General features: G+C 50.7%; 1 protein-coding gene across 5 annotated transcripts in view; it reads right to left on the minus strand.

The window, feature by feature from the left end:
• The window catches only part of PRDM11 (PR/SET domain 11), a 79,548-nt gene that overhangs the window by 13,198 nt on the left and 47,486 nt on the right, over nt 1–18,864 (minus strand). For 4 of the 5 annotated variants that reach the window (XM_031459742.2, XM_064492415.1, XM_064492414.1 and 1 more), the window contains exon 5: nt 10,292–10,359. In XM_031459742.2, the coding sequence (XP_031315602.2) occupies nt 10,292–10,359 (68 nt within the window). Of the gene's footprint in view, nt 1–528; nt 2,754–5,842; nt 6,265–10,291; nt 10,360–18,864 lie in introns of those variants that run through there. The other variant, XM_064492416.1, reaches the window with a different exon arrangement.

Below are 18,864 nucleotides of genomic sequence, written 5' to 3' on the forward strand. Positions count from 1 at the left end.
AAGCCCCTTCAATTACTTTGAGAAGCCTCAGATCTAGGTGGGCAAGGCCTTACCTGTGACAGCTACCCAGATGAGTGGGAAGGTGACCAAAAAAATTTAGTATCTTAGGGTGGCTGGTCCCTGAGGTACACTGGCAAACAGACAGCCCCTGACCCTTTGGGTATCTCCTGCCAGAAATGTTGGGTTTTTCCAGGATCCCTAACATAATTTTAGGGAACAAAAGGTAAGATTCATTGAGCAACATCTCACTTCTGACGTGCAGAGAAATTAAATACAGCTGAACAATTTTAAGTGGGGATGCTCTGTCTCCCTCAGCCCATCAGTTCCTCTCCTTTCATCTAAGGGTGAGAATGCTGCTGATACAGGGCATCTGAGAACTTATGAGATCCGGGAAATGCCAGGGGCACTGGAGCCCCTCTTGCCAGCACACTTTTCCTTGGGCATCTAACCCCTGCTCTGGGGGCCTTGAGGTTTTCACAGGAAGCGAAGAAAGAGAATACACACCAAAGAAAGATCCTGGAGACCGGGTGTGTTCCAAGTGTGAGATCAATTTCTTTTTATTGCCATCTTAACAAAAATACTTGGGAAGGCAATCTTTGATTCCAGCATCAGAGGGCAGGGCAATGCCAGGCAATAGTCAAGCCATCGGGCTGTCGGACAGGGGAGTGTTCAGTTTCGGGGAGCAGGAACCCCTGAAGAACCACAGAATGGGGAGAAGGAGCCAAGGACACAGGGACATGGCAGTCGCCTTCCATTCTCCCTACACGGGGCAAAGCTTGGGCTGGGGTTAGAAGCAGCACTCCAGGAACGGCCATGGCAGGCACTGGGCATAGCAGTCCTCCCAGCCCCAGCTATGGCTCTAGGGGGGCAGGTGTGAAAGGGTGGAGGGTCAGAGGATGAGAGTTTCTGCCAGGGTCAGCCTCAGGCCAGGGAGCAAAGAGGACACAGAGCTAAGCTGCACCCACATCAGAGCTAAGCCTTTATCTGCCACCCGCCACCTCCCTCCCTTACTCTAAGAACCCGGCTCCCTCCCCACACTCCAGAACCAAACCTGAAGCCTCGAGACATATGTAGCTAATGCATATGCAGCCCAAGCAAGCAGAGGCAAGGCATGCTGGGACCTGGAACGGGACAGGAGCCCTGCTGGGCTCTGGGTTCTTTTAGAAGCCAGAGGAGGGGACACCTTCTGAATCCTGAGACTCGGGTCCTGCTTCTCTCCAGCCACTGGCTGTCGGTGTTAGTGCCAGGGTGTCGCTGAGGGGATGCACTCACCTCATAAATGCTGCTGTTGCCTCCCACTCACACCCGGGAGATCTGGGCAGGGGCAGGCAAGGAGCAACACCCGCCCCCCTCCCCACCCCGGAAGTCCAGATCTAGCCTCTGATGGGGAGCTGGAAAAATCCACAGACCTGGCTTCCAGTCCTGGCCCCCTCAACTGACTGCTGCTTCATTTGTCATCTATGAAATGCAGATGATGATGGTAATAATGATGACACTAATACCGGACTTGGCTGCCTCTCCGGCTGTGCTGAGGACCCACTGAGATCACACATCTGCGAGTGCAGGGAGAAGCATAAAGTGCTCTTAGAACGCCAGGTAGCCACCCCCTTCCTCCAACGCCACCCCATTCTTCTCCCTGCTCCACAAAAGGCAAGCACTGCAGCTGAGCACTGCTGAGCGCACGTGCAGGCAAGCGGAGGGCCAAGGCGGGGGCACCACCCCCTGGGGCTCAGAGCCTTGGGGGAGGGGAGGACAGACCCCTCCTGGAAGGGCCAAGCTCTGCTTGGCCAACCTCAGGCCTCACCCCCTTTGATAGCAGCAGAATCAGGGTCTGGGAGGCTGATGCAGCAGCCTTGAGGATGGAAAGCTGGATTCCATTCAGATGCTCCCCACTCTTAAATACCCTCTTCCCTGCAAGGCCGGCTGCCATGGGGTGCAGACCAAGAGGAGGCTGACCATCCGGGCCAAGCAAGCATCAAGCAGGTAGCTCTTCCTGCATCTTGAGCACCTGCCAAAGATGAGGGAGTAGGGCTGAATACGTGCTCTGTTAGAGCCCTGGGCAGCCGACCTGTACTCGGTGAGGAGGTGACCGTCCCCTCAATTCCCTGCAAGGGTCATCGATCTTGGACACAAGAGACTGGCCCCTGTCTCAATCCATCTCTCTTCCTCCAGTGCAGACTGGCCGGCTTAGAAATTGTGCTTTCTCTTCCGAGACCTGGTAGTCCGTGCGGGGGCTGGCGCTGGGGGAGCCTCCGGGGGCTCGGCTGGGGAGGCCTCGGCCAGACGGGTAGAGCCCGTGGGGGCTGCTCCATCTGGCCCCCGCTGAGATGCCTGAACCCCATCCCGGATCTCTGACAGCGTCTGGCACATCTGGCTGACGCGGCTGGTCAGCTCGGCCACGGCCTGGCCGATGACGTGCATGCTGTTTGCCATGTCCCGGTGCACGGTCACCAGCTCCTGACAGAACTGCCGAAACATCTCAGTCTGCTGGGCGTGGGCGTGGAGGAGCTGCCAGTCAAGGCCCGTGCTGGGCGGGCTGGTGTGCGGCCGAGGGGTCCTGCAGGTGGCCTGGGCCTGGGGCGAGGGCCGGGGCAGGGCCTCAGGCTTGGGGCCCACTGTCTCAGACTGGTCGGAGGAGGAGGAGGAGCGGAGCAGGGTGGGCCTGGCCAGGCAGACCTCTTCCTCCGGCAATTGCTGCAGGGGCACCCGCAGTGGCTGCCTCGAGGGCCCAGGCATCTCCTCATCTTCATCATCTTGGAGGATAAAGAACAAAGAAGGGCAAATGATTACAACCGGGAAAAAAAGGCACCCTTGGGCTTGGATGCACCCACCAAAGTTACCTAGCGTCCCCCACCCTGCTGCCCCTCAGCCTAGTTCAGCACAGCTCCCCCTCCCCCTCCCAACCATGGAGAAGCACCTACTGCCTAAATCCCTGAGCTGCTCAGGCCAGGCATCTTTGCAGAAATGGGCAAGTGTGACCAGGTCCCCCAGGTCACCTTCCTTTCACAAGAACAGCAACATTCTAACGGGACTCCAGTCCCAGTGATGGCATGTCAACCTAACTGCTCACTTCCTCTCTCTGCAGCTCAGTTTCTGCAAAGCAAAGGTAACAACTGTTCTGTCTACCTCCTGTCCACTTGCCCACCCAGCAGGGTTGTTAAGAGGATGGCACAGGAGGACAGACGGGAAGGCACTCGGCAAAGCTCAAAGAGCCACACCTGCCAAAAGGTCCTATGATGCTCTTGACTGCTCTGAGTTTCAGCCTTCATGAGGCCATTTCTGAGTTGCTTGGGGCCACCTTGTGGCCTTACTGAAATCTACAACTTCAGGTCACTGCCGGGAGACTGGAGAAGGGAGGCAAGGGATGGCGACAGAAAGGACAAGTCCAGAGGGTGTAGAGCAGATCTACCTGGGCCACCAGCCCTGACGTCCCCCTCAGCACCCCAAGGCGAGCTACCAGGGCAGACACATCCCTTCTACCCGGGAGCACCTGATGGCACACAGGGACCATCAGACAGACTGCTACTCGTGGCCAGCCAGTCACAAGGAGGGGCCCAGCCCTGCACATGCGGGTCTCCGCGGCTCTCTCATGGTCAAGGTTGTGAGCTGATTCCCATGGTGGGAGTAAAAAATATACAAGCTGACCCTCCTGACAGGCACACCTCCCTGCCTGTACCTGGGAGGCTGAATTCAGGATTACCCCGGAGGAGATGATGTAGTGGGTAGGGGAAATGGAGGAGAGGGCTGGGGGTGAGGAGAAGACAGATTGATCTTGCCCTGAGCTGCGTCCTGGGGTCTCACTCGGGCCAACACAGTCAGAGAGCTTAGTGCCTTGAGCCCCCCTACTTGGTGGACACCATTCTGGAAGGGCAGGGCTGGAAGGAGCGGGGCAGGCTGAGGTTATGTGCTGCCTCCCTTCCAGGGCCTCACTCCATGGAGCCCCTGTCCAAGTGCTGTAACAGCTGGGAAAAGGAAGGCTGGCCCAGCCTGCAGTGGAGGGGTCCTGGGCCCCCTGCTCAGCCAAGATCACATTTGCTAGCCTCATTACCTTTGGTCTCTGGGAGACAGAGGGGTGATCAGGACAGAATTTAGAGAGACTCCCCTGCGTGCTGGACCCCTTTTACTCATAATTGGGTAGCATCTTCCTGAAACTTGGGAAAACACTGATTCACAGAGAGCTGGCAGACCCAGGTTCAAGTCCTGATTCTGAATCTAGCTCTGAGACCAGCTCTGTTTTCTGGGGCTTAGCAGCCTCACCTGGACAACAAGGAAGTCAGACTACAGGGTCTCCTCCTTCCCTCCCAGTCCTAAAAAATCTGACCTTGAATGGTCACCTGTCAGGGTCACCAGCCAGACAGGACATTAGCAAGATCCCTGCAGCCCAGGGGCCTGGGAATGGAAGGCTGGGTCTTCGTGAGCCACCTTCCCAGGGCTGGCCTGGCTGGCTTCCTTCGAGTCCTCCTACCCTGCTGGTCCCTCAGAAGCCAGACAGCCTCCAGCTAGGACTGTGGGCTGAGGGTGGGGGGCAGGTGTGTGCAGAGGCGGAGCTGAAGGGGGTGCAGCCCCAGCACGGAAGGGCCTTGAGTGTTCCCCTTCTGGGGAGCCCCGACAAGAACTACAGCCCCAAAGGAGCCCGTCTAGGCCAGGAGGTTCTACCCCAGTGTCTGGGTCAGAGCTCGTCCTGAGACACAGAGGGGAAAAGGGAGACGAGTGCTGAGGGAGGAGAGGGGTGGAGAAGGCCACGGGGAGGGGGCCCAGTGAGCACAGAGAGAGGGATCTTAGAGAGAGCCTTAGGATGGGCAGAAAGAGGCAGCGTACAGAGAAGGCAGCTTGGCACCGAAGAGGGGAGTGTGGAAATAACACAGAAATAAAGACACCAGGAATAGACAGACAGAGAAAGAACTAAGCTTTCGGGGCCTCGGACTTGGCTGGCTTCCTCTCACACCCCCTCCCCCTCGCCGGCTGCACGGGGCTTCCCTGGCTCCTCTCTGTTCCTGGAACGTGCCAAGCGCCTTCCTGATGCGGGGCCGCGTACATGCTGTTCTGGCCCGCGAGGCCCTCCCCTCCCCTGCGCTGCGCCCCACGCGCACCGGCCTGCTTAACTCTTACTCATCCTTCGTCTCAGTTCAACAGTCACTCCTGCAAGCCTTCCCAGCCCGGGTGGAGAGCCAGCCCACCACTCCTGCTCTCAGACAGGGCAGCTACATAATTTGCAGGGCTGAATGCAACATGCAAATCAGGCACCTTGTTCAAAAATTAGCATGGGGGGTAGGGTGTAGCTCAGTGGTTGAGTGGTTGCTCAGTATGCACGAGGTCCTGAGTTCAATCCTCAGTACCTCCGTTAAATAAATAAATAAATAAACCTAAAAAAAATAGTAAACTAAAAAAAAAAAAACTAGTATGAGTTTCAGGAAGGCAATGGCAGAGCAGCTAGCCCAGCTTAGGGCTCTCGTGAGCTCATGAAGTCAGCCCTGCTCTCAGAACCTCCTGTATCTGTCCTTCGTTCCTTCTTTACAAATTTCCTTGCAATGATTTAATCAAAGGTGTTTATTCTCACAAATCTAAGGGATTTCCCAAGAGCAGGGCTGAGGTAGGTTTTACACACAACTCTGTCTTCCCATCTCCCAGCACAATTCCTGGCACAGCATTCAGGAAATACTTTAGAATGAACAAAGGGAGAGCGGTAGAGAGAACAGAAGTGGGAGAAGGAGGGAAGGATGGAAAGATGGGTGGGGCAGAGAGGGACAGGAGAGAGAGAGAAGGAAGGTGCAGGGGAAATCACAGTGGAGTGGGTGGGGAACAGGCAAGAGGAGGCTGGGGATGGGAGACGGACGGTACTCACAGCTGGTCGAAGGGCTGTCGGTGCCATCCAGTTCTGCCCTGGGGAAGCCGTGCCCGGAGCGGGCTGTGAGCAGCGCCGACTCGATGGCCCTCTCATGAGCAGTAAGCATGATGGTGGGGGCCCGGCCCCCAGTCCCTAGGCCAGACAGGGACTGCTGCATGAAGGCTAGCTTGTCCTTGGTCCTCCGTTTCATGTCATCCCATCTGTGCTTAATGTCCTTGACGGAGCGGGGGACCTGGCTGACGGAGGTGATTTTCCGAGCTATGCCTTCCCAAATCTTGTCCCTGTCGGCATGGGACAGTCGCATGGTCTCCCTCCCAAAGAGAACCGCTTCGTGGTGGGTCACCTCCGTGACCAGAATGTCCAGCTCCTCCTTGGAGAACTTGGGCTTCCTCTTACGCTCGGCCAGGGGCGCCACGTTCCTTGGGTTGAATATCCCACAAAGCACAATTGGGTAAATGACCGTCAACGCGGTGGGCCTCCTCCTTCCTAATTGCCGGCCCCCAGCTGGGGAGCCAGGAGGCACCTGGGCGCCCTCGTCCGCTCACCATCACCACACCCTCCTCCTACTGACAGGTCCCTTCCACTACTCCTTGGAGGGCGGGAGGAGACGCGGCGTACGCGGTGGGAGCGCTGGACGGAGCCGGATGCCTTCGGTTTCAGGCCCTGCCTCGCCTCTGACTGCCCCACTCTCCCCATCCGGAACCACAACCACACCAACCTTGGGGGCTGTTACTAAGGAAGGAAAAGCACAGCAATGTAAAAGCTTTAAAGCCCTAAACAGGAATAAAGGACCCTTATTGGGGTTAGGATGAGGCCACTGCCTCTATAAAGTGATATTTACATAGGGCCAGAGAGCCCAGCAGCCTGGAGGGAGACTCTTTAAACAAGGAGACTATTTAGAGTGGGCTTCCGTGGTGCATGGCCTCGCTGGTGCCGCCCGTGACAAGGGCGTGGTCACAGAAAGCTTGTTCTGTCCCGTGGCTCTCTTCCCCTTGCCAGCCTCCCAAGTCCCTACCTCTGGGTGTGTGTCCTCCGACTGGAGCCCTGGCGGGTAGCAGCTCCTTTGGGGGTGGGCTGCTGTGGCTTTTTGGCAGCTCATGAGTAGAAGAATGTGAGGGGCCCATGAGCACCCATCGGGAGACAAGTTCCACTTTGATGGAGACCAGGAATGACCTTGGCTTCCATCTGCTCTGAGCAGCCAGGGCCCTGGGCATGGGCCCAGCACAGCCCTTACCCCTCTGACAGGGCACCTGCTCTGGCTCCGCAGCTCAGCGTCTCCACACTGTGGTTCTGTCCACCCTTTAACTCACGGCCAAGGTCCCAAAGAGTCCCACAAGAGAGAAACCTGGGGTATGGAGGGAAAACTAGAGCCCGAGTCCCTCCTCTGGCTGCTGCTGAAACCACAGCAAGAGGCCGGGGCACAAAGATCCTTCAGCCCTCACCTTCCCACCCCACCCACCCAGAACACCACAGCCCAGGAGGCGGGAGAAGGCCACGGCTCTATTATCTGGCCAAGTCAGCGGCAGGGGCCTGGGTCTTGCACTCAGACACGCCTGGGATTAGAGGCTGAATTTCCTGTGCAAACCCTGTTTCCACCTCTATAAACGAGAATGATGATTCAAGTGCCACCTCCCAGGGTTGCCAGGAGTTCATGCCGGACTTAATCTGGCCACTATTGGCACTGGGTGCTGGAAAATTCTTTGTTGGTGAGGGAGGAGGCATCGTGGACAATGTAGGATTTTTATCAGCATCCTGGCTTCTGCTTGATAGACACCAGTAGCATCCACTCGCAGAGTTGTGACAACCAAAAATGTCCCAAGGTGCTGCCAAATGCCTCCAGGGGACAAAAGAGCCCCTGGTTGTGGGCCACCAAGGTCATGAACACAGAGCACCTAGCATCGCACTGCCATCAAGTCAGCACTCATCAGGTGGGTGCCCAAATTCTATTCCCAGCCAGCCACTTGTTTTAAAGAAACTGACCAACTCCATTCAATCATCAGCAAGACCCTAAGCAGTAACAGTGCAAGTGAAAGTGTCTGCAAATTAGAAGGAGCTGTACGAATGGAAGCTGTACATTACAGGGGAAGGAGGGTTCCCAGGATGAAATGGCTTTCCCCTCGCTCCAACTACCACCAGAGGGGTATCTCCCTGGCAACGAACCGCCCCCATCCTCATCCTGGATTCTCTAATAAGATGCGAGTCCACCAGCTGTGACTATCCGGGGGCCATCTTGGATGAGAATGGGGCTTGGAGCAGGAATAGGATAGATCCCAGGCCAGCAAGGCAGAGGTAGCAGAACCCACCCCATACGAGGCCCAGGAAGCCATGCTCTGCCTGGTTCCTTGTGCACAAACAGAAAGAACACTGGCCCAGACGTCCAGTGATGGTTTCCAGTCCTCATTCTGCCACTGACCGTATGATCTTGAGTAAGACCTTGCCCCGCTCTGGGCCTCGATTTACCACTGTAGCATGAAGATCAGTACAGAGCAGTGGTTCTCAACACCAGAGGCGCACAGAATCACTATGGAAAGCTTCAGAAATTACCAAAGCCCTGGGCTCAGTCCCAGCCCGATTAAGTCAGAATCGCTGGGGAGCCAGATGATTACTCAGTTAGTACAGATGATGAATCCCCTTCTTTGGGGTTGTGGTAAAGCCTTGTCTGCAGGCTGAAAGGCTGGAGATGGGTAGAAGAGTGGGACAGATCAGCTCTACTGGCCAAAGCCTCTGGAGCCTTGAAAGTGTCAGTGCAGAAAGGAACGACCCCGACTGCACTCAAACACACCCTCCTTTGCCTAAAGCCAGCCCAGAGCCACAGGCTGGGGCCTGGGCCACGCAGCCCATCTGACCGCCTGCTGGACACCTGGTGCCCACTTCTTGCATCTGAGTCTTTGCTCACAATGCCCTCAAATGAAATCCTGGCCCCTTTGAAGGCCCAGCTCAAAGGCCCCCTCCTGCTTCATCTGGGCCCTCGCAGCACATTGTCTATGCCTCCATCAGACAGCTGTATTAGAAAAAGCAATTTCTGTGGTGGAAGGTGTGAGTCCTGGGAGGGCCAGGAGGGGAGGGCTGAGCCCATCCATCTAGGGCACCTAGTACAGGCTCCGACTTGCCACAGACACTCAGTAATGGGTGGTGAATTGCTTATGCTAAACTGACCTGCACCCGGTGAAGGCGGAGAAGACGACGGCAGTTAGAAGTGTCCATCCGCCTTCTCAGAGCCACTTTCAGGAATGGCTGACCTGATCATGAGAAAGGGGGCTGGGGGAGTGGGTGCCTGCTCCTGCACCGCAGGCTGGGGCCCGCCTGTCCCTCGGTGCCTCCACTTCTGAATCTAAGTAGCAACGAGAACAGCCGCCCCGACAAATAAGAGGATGAATCCTTAAGTGCTCTGGAGAGTGCAAGCTGCAGCCCGCCCATCAGCGGGCCTCAATCAGGTGGAAGCACACGTGGGCAGGGGCCCCGGCGACGGGGTCAGGAGGGCTCCCCACGGCCTCCCTACCTCAAACCAATTTCTCCTTATTTGCTTGAAAATTCTTAGGACTTAAATCCAGCAAACTCTCTCTTAGGAAGTCCCTAACTGCCCTCCCTCCAAGCACAATCTCTCCTCCACCCCCCAGCCCCAGCGCCAAAGGGCACAGAACCATACAAACACCGACAGAGGGACCGATCCATGGTGCAGTTGTGCCCCCTGGTCCAGCCATCCACGGCCTCCCTTCCCTCCCAATCCAGATTCCAATTCCCGTCCCAGGTCCTGAGTCCCAGAGCGAGTCCACCAAGGAGGCATGAAAGCAAGCCCGACCTCCCACACTGCCCATGGTACCCTGGCACGGGCCAGCAGCAGAGACCCAAAAGGACAGCCCTTGGTCCTGGGCTCAGCTCAACTGCCTGTGAGCGACGCTGGGCTCTCTGGCTGGCCTTGAAGGATCAATCTCTGGCACAAACTCTTGCCCCAAACACTGGACCAGGGCAAAACCACTAAGTGATCAAAAACTGAGCTGAAGACTGTGCCGGAAGCGTCCTCTTCCATGGAGGACAGAGGCCTTTTAAACAACGGCTAGGGGCTGCACTGTGATGATTCCTGCACCACTCCAGCCAGAGTCTGCCCGTGAGACATGTCACAGTTCTGGGGTGGGGACACCCCCCACCTCCACGAGGGAACGCTGCCAGGAACCTGGGGCCTGAGGCCTCCAGACACACTGACAACTGTCCCTGTAACGGAACTGACCGGTCTGGCCACTGGCCTCCTCTAGCGCCTCCTGATGGGAGCCTGGAGGAGCTAGAGGGTCAGTTCCCCAGAACGAGACACATCTGAAACCCTGCAAAGAGCAGTCCGAGGCCTTCAGGGGCCTCCACCACTGGAGACTCTACAGCCCCAACACGCTCCCTCAGCCTCCTTTCCAGAGTTTGGGCAAGGCTCCCGGGAAATCAGCATAGAGCAGGACTCACCTCATCCAGTTGGCTTTAGTCTCGTCTGAGCCATCTATGGACTTGTAGCGGTTGTTCTTGTCCACAATCTGGAAGACAGAGAGAGAGTCTAGATGGGCCATCCTAGAGGGGGATCTGCTGCCCCTGGGCTCCTCCCCAGACCGGGGCCCGGGACTACCACACAGAACCTTCCTTGTGCCCTCCTGCTGTGACACTCCCACTGCTGCAGGACTGACACCCATGCTGGGGCAGGAGTCCCATCCCCCTCCTCTGCCTTGATGGAACACCCAGCAACATGGCCCCCAAGCAGCATCTCCAACAGCATCACGTTGCAGCAACAGCAGTGAAATTCAGCCCTTCCTCTCGCTCTCTGGTTTCTGTGGGAGATGGAAGCTGGCACTGGGTGAACTGGGCATATGCGACTTCAGAGGGCTCCTCCTCTCCCCAGTTCCTAAATGATCACGAGCCTCAGGGCCTGGGCTGGGCCCCTTCATCTTCTGTAAAACTGTCTTTATTTCATCATCACTCTTGAATCAGAGTTCAGCTGGATATGGATTTCTACACAAATGAAGTTTATTTTTTCCCAGCACTTTGAAGACTGTCTAAAAGGCTGCCATAAGCTCTTAAACAACCTACTGTTACTCTGTTCTTTCACGGATAATCTGTTTATAATAAATTTTAAGACTTCCCCTTTATTCTTAATTTTCTGTAGTTTCACTGTGTGATTTTGAAGTGGAGACTTACTTTTCAAAATTCTCCCCATTACTAGATGAGCACATTACTTGATGAAGACTTACATCTCTTTTTCAGTTCTGGAAAATTCTAAGCTGTTATGCTTTTGAGTGCAGCTTCTCAGTTATTTTCTCCAGTCTCTTCTTGCAGAATTCCTATTAAACATATATGGGAGTAGCCCAATCTATTCTCCATATCTTTTAACTACTCTTTCATATTTTTCCCTCATCTTTCTAGGTGATGCTCTCAGAAAATTTCTCAGAATTCTCTTCCAATTCACTAATTCTCTCTTTGACTGTGTCCAGTCCAGAGTATATCCATTTATTGAGGTTCTTCCTTTCTCTCTCTCCTTCCTTTTTTTAATGACTACTCTTCATGCAATGAATATTTTTCATTCCCAGAATTTTCAGTTGGTTCTTTTTAATACCCATCTTTTCTTATTCTGCCTCTTTTTATATCATAATGTTGTGTTCCTTCTTTTTCCATTTTAACAGCTTTACTGAAGTATAATTAACCAATACTATACCATTTGATAAGTTTTGACAAACGTATGCACTCATTACCACAATCAAGGTAACAAACATAGCCATCACTCCCAAGGGCTTCTTTACGCCCCCTGTAACCCCTCCCTCCTGCCTCTCTTCACGTCTCCCATCCCCAGTCCACAGGCAACCAGTGAGCTACTTTCTGTCACTTAAATTACTTTGCATTTTCCAGAATTTTATATAAATGGGATCAAATGGAAGGTATATCTCCCTTCTTTCACTCAGCACATTATTTTGAGATTTGTTCCTATGAACGTGTGTATCAGAGTTCATTTCTTTGTGTTGGTGAGCAGTATTCCATTGTTTGCATGTGCTACTATTTATTTCTTAATCTACTTATTGATAGACATTTGGGTTATGTCTAGTTTTTGGCTCTTGCAAGTAAAGCTGCTAAATGACATCCGTAACAAATCTTTGTACAGACACATGTGCTTTCATTGCTCGTGGGCAAATACCTAGTAGTGGAATTGTTGGGACACGCGGTAAGAATATGCCTAATTTTTAAGAAACTGCTAAACTGTTTTCCAAAGTGATTGCACCATTTTACATTCCCACCAGCAGTGTGTGGAATTTCCAGTTGGTCCACATCCTTGCCAATACTTGGTAAGAACAGGCTTTCTTCACTTTAGCCATTTGATAGGTATGAAGCAGTACCACACAGTGGTTTTAATTTGCGTTTCTCTGATGACTAATGATATTGAGTAGCATTTTATGCACCCATCTGTCAGCTGCGTATCTTCTTTGATGAAATGTCTATTCAAATCTTTAGCTATTTTTTTTTTAAGTTGTGTGGGTTTTTTCTTATTGCTGAGTATTGAGTTTTTAAAAATATATTTTGGATACAAGTCTTTTATCAGACATACGACTTATAAATATTTACTCCTAGTCTGTGGTTTGTTTACTTACTCTCTTAATGGTGTCTAAGAGGGGAGGTTTTAAATTCAAACAAAAACCCACTATCTTATTTTTCTTAATGGGTGTTATCCTTACTTTATTTCTTTGAAGATCCTAAAGCTGTGAGTGTTATCTATTATCCCTTACATCCACTGTAACAGAATCCCTGGATTATAACTGAGTACTTGGCTACCTGTAATAACAGAATACATTTCTTGGCTTCTCTTCTGGCTAAGTTCTGGCCAAAAGAAGGTAGGTGGAAGTGTCAGTTGTCATCTTCCTGAAAACTTCTTTAATAGACAGCTGACATATGCCTTTTTACCATCCTGCTGCTTGAAATGTAGATGTGATGGCTGGAGCTCTAGCTATCAGTTTGAACTATGAGGCCATGATCCAAGCATTGAGCCAGTGATTAGCTGGATCAAGCTTGGCCTCTGAGGACTTGGTGAAGCAGAGCCACCTCACTAGGCTCAGAATATATTCACAGAGGAAACTTTAACTCCTGTTTCACTTGAGTCACTGTTATTTTGAATCTCAGTTACTCACAGTCAACCTACTCCTCATACAGACTCTAAACAGTTATTTTAAATTCATTTTCAGAATACTATTTTTATCTTAATTAGCGTGAATTCATTTGTCATTGTTTTTGAAGGCTGTCTTTTTAACACTACGTTTCTTCACTAGTTTTGGAGATTTGGTCCAGAGGCTCATCTTAAGTAGAAGTCTTCCTGCCTATCTCTTGGTTTTCTCATTTTAAGCAGTGAACCTGGCTTCACACTCCACCTCACATGGGGCACTTCTGTTTCATATTGCCCTACAGGAGCTGAAACTGATGGCCATCTCTGCCTGCTCTAGACTGGAGCACTGTGGGCCTTTGTTTTCAGTTCTGTGATCACTTTATATTTCTCCCTCCCTCTCTCTCTCTCTCTTCCTTCTCTTTTTTGGCTGCGGCTCAAAGCATGAGCTCTCGATCCATCTGGATTGGAAGCCCCTTTGCCTCCTCCACATACAACTTCTTTACCTTTAACTCTTTCTCTGGATATTCACATCCATTCCCACTCTCTCAGTTTGTTCATTCACAAATTTTTATCTCAAGCCTTAGGCATGAATATCTAATTTCCCATGTGAAACCCATCCCCACCCCCTGGATGTCTCACTGGTGTCTCAAACTTAGCTCAGGTCCAATCCCCTCACGTCTGTTCCTCTTATTTTCTCCATCACACTCTTTGAAACCACCATCCACTCAGGTTTCAAAAAGAAAGTCATCCCTACCAAAACCCAGTAGTTGCACACTTCAAATGAATGAACCATACACTATGTGAATTACAGCTCCCTAAACCTATTTTTTAAAAAAAAGGAAAAGAAAAGAAAGTCATCCTTCATTTCTCCCTTTCTCCATCACCCCATGTCTAACCCCTCAGCAAGTTCTCCAAACCAGATTTTGAAACTGCCCCTCTCTGCTCCTTCCTGCTTCCATCATGATCTGGGCTGTGACCAGCTCTCCTTCGGACAACTACGAGAGAGCCCAACTAACCTCCCTGATGCCCTTCACTCAGCTCCCCGCTGATTCTCCTCAAAGCCGCCAGAAGAATCTTTTATTAATGTAAATTAGATTATGTTACTCACCAGCTCAAGAAGGCATCCACCTCACTTACAATAAAATTCATACTTAGAGTCACTGCCTTCAAGGCTTATGTGACCTGGTCCCAGCCGCCCTCCCAACTTCTCTGGGGCCTCTCTCTCCACCTTCCCTTTCCTGCAGCCATGATGCTGAGAGTCAGACTTCACCCTGCCTACCACCTTTTTTCCCCACTCTTAAGAAAATAATAATCATGAAATATTTCAAGCATTTGGAAATTATTATAGACAGTAATACAGCTGACAATCCTGCACCTGACGAGAGTCAACAAAGATGACCACCAGCCATGTCTGTCCCAGACTCCTCTCTCCTCTTGCTTCAGGAAAGTAACTAGATGTCGCTGAAGACCATCTCTGCCTCCAGCTCATTCTTTCTCCCTCTGCCCCTTTCCTCCAACGTAACCACTGCTCTGAAGCTGGTAGGAACCTTCCTGTTCTTACTATTCAAGGGTTTTTTTCTAAAGACAAAATACAGAATTATTTTGCATGTTTGTAAAGTTTACAGAAATGGCACCAAGGGAACAGATCCTTTTGCAACTTTTTCCCACTAAGTTTTGCGTGGCTGGTCCCTTCTTATCATTTGGGTCTCGGTTTCTGTGACCTCCCCAGAAGAAGTTTCTCCTGACCTGAACATCAAACAGGTTCTTCCCTTCCACGCCCTGACCTCCACACACCTGTCCCCTCTCAGCATTATCTCTAGGACACTGTCGTGTTGCTTCCTTTTAGAGACCTGATCACAGGGCACACTGCTGTTGGTGATAGTGTTTTCTTCTTGTCAATGTGGTGATCAACTGCCTCCCTCATTGGACCATAAGCTAGTGAAGGCCAAGCCCATGGCTACCTGCTCATGGTGGTGGCCCGGTCCCGGTTCCTAACATAGGGCGTGGTACACGGTAGAACACTGGTGGAACCAATGAATTATTGGACGAAGAGCCTTTTAAATAAAAAGTAAGTTAAGGAAAAAATTTTATATAGTGTTACACTTGAGTAAAAAGGAAATGAATGGTGTGCTGGGCTGGCTGTACTGTCTAACAAGAGCTGACTGTGAAATTTTCCAGAATTTCATGAACCAGTTGTTAAACACAGCCATAAATTAAAAATTACATTATTAAAAATTATAAACTTACAATGCAATAAGTTATATCTTTTAAAAAAGCAATAAATACCCAACACTTACCACTTTCTAATTATTTTACTAGATTTTACTATATCGATGTTCTTGAGGGCTTTGGCATCTACTGTACCTGTACGGTAGAAATACTTTAGAATAATTGTCATGGCATATCTCTTCCCAAACGGTCACTTAGTGCCTTCATGTTGGCAGCTTGAAGCCAGCCATGGTGGGAGCATTTGTACCAAGAAAATTGGCACATATGTTCCCCTCCTCCACAACCATCACCAGCAGGTTGTTAAATATTTGCCAGCATAGCACTGTGTGTGTGTTTCTCTGTGCATGGGAAGTCTGGGAGATGCATTTCAAACTCTCAACTCTGATTACCTCTAGCGGGGAGGAAAGACGGAAGGAGGATGAAGCTTTGGTTTTGTCTACTTACGAGACTACATGGCCTTTGTGGTTAGAAACTCTCAGACAAACCAAAAGAGAACACGTGCAGTTCAGGCTCCTCCTCTTCTGGCAGTCTCCCCAGGTGGTGCCCCATCTTCAGGGACCTTCCCTTGGAATCTCAAGGAACCCTGTACTTTGTCATAATGCTAATCGCCCTTCATTATCATTTTCTCAATGCTCCGCTCTCTCCTGGGGGCAGAGAGAAGCATGTGTAGGTCCCGCAGCCAGTAGCAAGAGCACCTAGTAGGTAGTAAGAGCCATGGAGCCAGAGGAATCAGCCAGAACCTCAGCTTCACCACTGCCAAGCTGAGTGACCGGGGGCAGGTGACTTCACGAGCCAGTTGTTAAACACAGCCATTATTAAAACTGGCCAGGCTTCAGTTTCCTCACCTATAAAATGGGGTAAAAGCCACCCTTGCAGCACTGCCGTATGTCTGATATAGAAGGCACTCCATAAACGGTCACTATTAACACTGTGATCATGGTTGTGATGATTAACGAAGGGACCAAATGTTAGTTACGACTAATTGTGGGTGGTGGGAGGTCTGCGGGTCAATACTTAGTCGTCATCAGACTTTTTGCAGCTTCAGCTAGGTTGAGAAGCCCGGGGGGAGCTGTGAGGGGCACGGGAGCTGCCTTGGACCTCTGTTACTGGGTTTGGATCCACAGGTTTGCTGAGGGATGTTTCTTGGCTTATCTTTCCCATCAATTAGAATTTTCTCCAATCAGCATTTATTCATTCAACAAATATTGCAGAGGAAGCAGCTATGGTGTCAGGCTCTAGGGAGAAAATGATGATCCTGTAAGACAATGTCTTTGCTCTCACAAACTCATAGTCCAAGGGATACAGAAGAGAGGCCACCATGATATCCCATGGTCAGTACTGGGGTGGGGAAGTCTACGGAATACGGGAGCTCAGCGCTGGTGCCCTGTACCTGGAGGTCAATCAAGGACTCTCTTGGGCAGTGTGGAATCTAAGCTGACGTCTTGGAGCAGAAGAGGGCAAGGAGGTTGTAGGTGGAGGAAGCAGGCGCGGGGGATCACAGAGGGTGTTTAGAGCACATCACACGTTACTGATGAGCCCCGGCCAGTGGAGTAGAGAGCAGGCTGTTGGCTTCATGTCCTGGAACTGAGATGATCCAGGAATGGCCAGCCAGGACCAGATGCTCAGGACCAAGCCCCAGAAGGCTGGTTTCCCAGCATCCTCCTTCATCTTATTCCTCAAGATCTACTCCTTGGCCCCTCTGAACCCAGCACTTCTTAGACCAGAGCCCAAGCTCTGGTCACAGTGATGTGAGAAGGACTTGGATAACCTGGATCTGACAGAGAAGAACGACCACCATCGTAAGATGGTCCTTTAGCCTGGCAGAGGAGAGGTCAAAGAAAACAGAGTCATTATCAAATATGGGAAGGACCACCACGTTGGGGAGGGCAGGCAAAACCAGGACCACTTAGAGGGACGTAGGCCTGAACTCAGCATGAGTACTATGCAAGTAGAACATAAGATACACGTTTTAACATGCTGAAAAGTCCTGCAGTGGAACATGCAGCCTTGCAAGGTAGTGAGTTTCTTGTTACTGGGAGTGTTTAAGCAGGAGGAGCTGGATGATCTGCTATCAAGGAAACTAAAGAGAGGAGTTCTCCAGTGAGTAGAAATCTGTCCTAAATGACCTATAAAATTCTGTCTAAAACTAAGATTGTGTGATTCCTTGTGGACAGATCCTAAGAAAACAATACAAAAAACATGCATTTTGGCTCCCTGGGTCAAGCAAGGGTCCGAGTAAACAAGAATGCTATTTCTGACCATGGTAATAATTAACAAAGACATCAATTTTAAAACATTAGCAGCTGCCCCTCATGGAGCCATTTCACTGAGCCAAGTACTCTATTACACTGTCTAAAGAATTCTCACAACTCTACGAAGTAGCTACAATTATTATCCCCATGTTACAGATTAGGAAACTGAGATTCAGAGCCAGTAGGCAGCCTGCCTGAGGCCACAAAGAAGATGTGTGGGGTATCTGGAGTTCCGACTCTGCAGGTACAGCTCCTGCCCTTAAGCACTCTGCAGAGTGATGGATGGATGGATGAATGCGAAGCCCAGGTTCCCCAAATTACTTCATCAGAATCAAGCGGGAACATCCTGGGGCCCTCTCTGAACTTCCAGCTTTGCTACTGGTTTGAGCAAATTTACTGCAAAAAGATCAGCATTTTAACAGGGAGGAACACCTTGTTTTGTGGAAGAATGTCTGCCACAGTCAAGGACTCACTGTTGGGCTCCTCTAAATGGTGCCATAACTGGATGCTGCTGAGACTGGAGTTTTAAAAACCTGATTTGTTTGCAACTTTTCAGGAACCCATCGAATCCATAAAGCATTCTGATTTTCAGCTCTGCAACTCCTCTTAGAGCAAAGTGGTTACCAAAATGACTGGTGAAGCCATCTGCAGTTGACAAAGCTCTTTCACACATCTCAGATGCTCCTCTCAGAAGCCCAGGAGGCAGACAGCATCACCTCTGTTCACTAGACAGTTCCCAGACCAGCAAACTGAAACACAGAGAGATAAACAGGCCTGCCTGAACTCGAACTTGAACTCTGGCCTCTGCTATGCCCAGACACATGGAATGAAGAACACTTAAACTGGAAGGGGGACTCTGAGATTATTCAGGCCCTGGGCTCATAACCTGGTGTCTATGTCTTGACTTCAGCCAAGAGAAGAAGGAGGGTCCCTTAAAAATGTGCACAACATTTTATGAATGTTGGTATATGAGTATAACTTCCTAGGTGACTCAAGAAGGCTCAGAAACCATGATCCAACCCTTCTCCATACCTCCCCCCCACCATTTAACTGACAGTGGAATTAGTACAGTTGGGCCTACTATTCACAAGTTCAGCATCCACAGATTCAACCAATGGAGGATCAAAAATATTTTTTTAAATTTTTCCAGAAGTTTCAAACAGCAAATTAAAATTTGCCACACTGCATACATCCAGAGGAAACTCTAATTCTAAAAGATACATGCACCCCAATGTTCATAGCAGCACTATTTACAATAGCCAAGACATGGAAGCAACCTAAATGTCCATCAACAGATGACTGGATAAAGAAGTTGTGGGGGGTGTGTGTGTGTATATATATATATATACACACTCACACACATACATACATACATATAATGAAATACTACTCAGCCATAAAAAAGAATAAAGTAATGCCATTTA

This window comes from Camelus dromedarius, chromosome 12 (assembly GCF_036321535.1).
Source record: "Camelus dromedarius isolate mCamDro1 chromosome 12, mCamDro1.pat, whole genome shotgun sequence".
NCBI classification, from domain to species: domain Eukaryota; kingdom Metazoa; phylum Chordata; class Mammalia; order Artiodactyla; family Camelidae; genus Camelus; species Camelus dromedarius.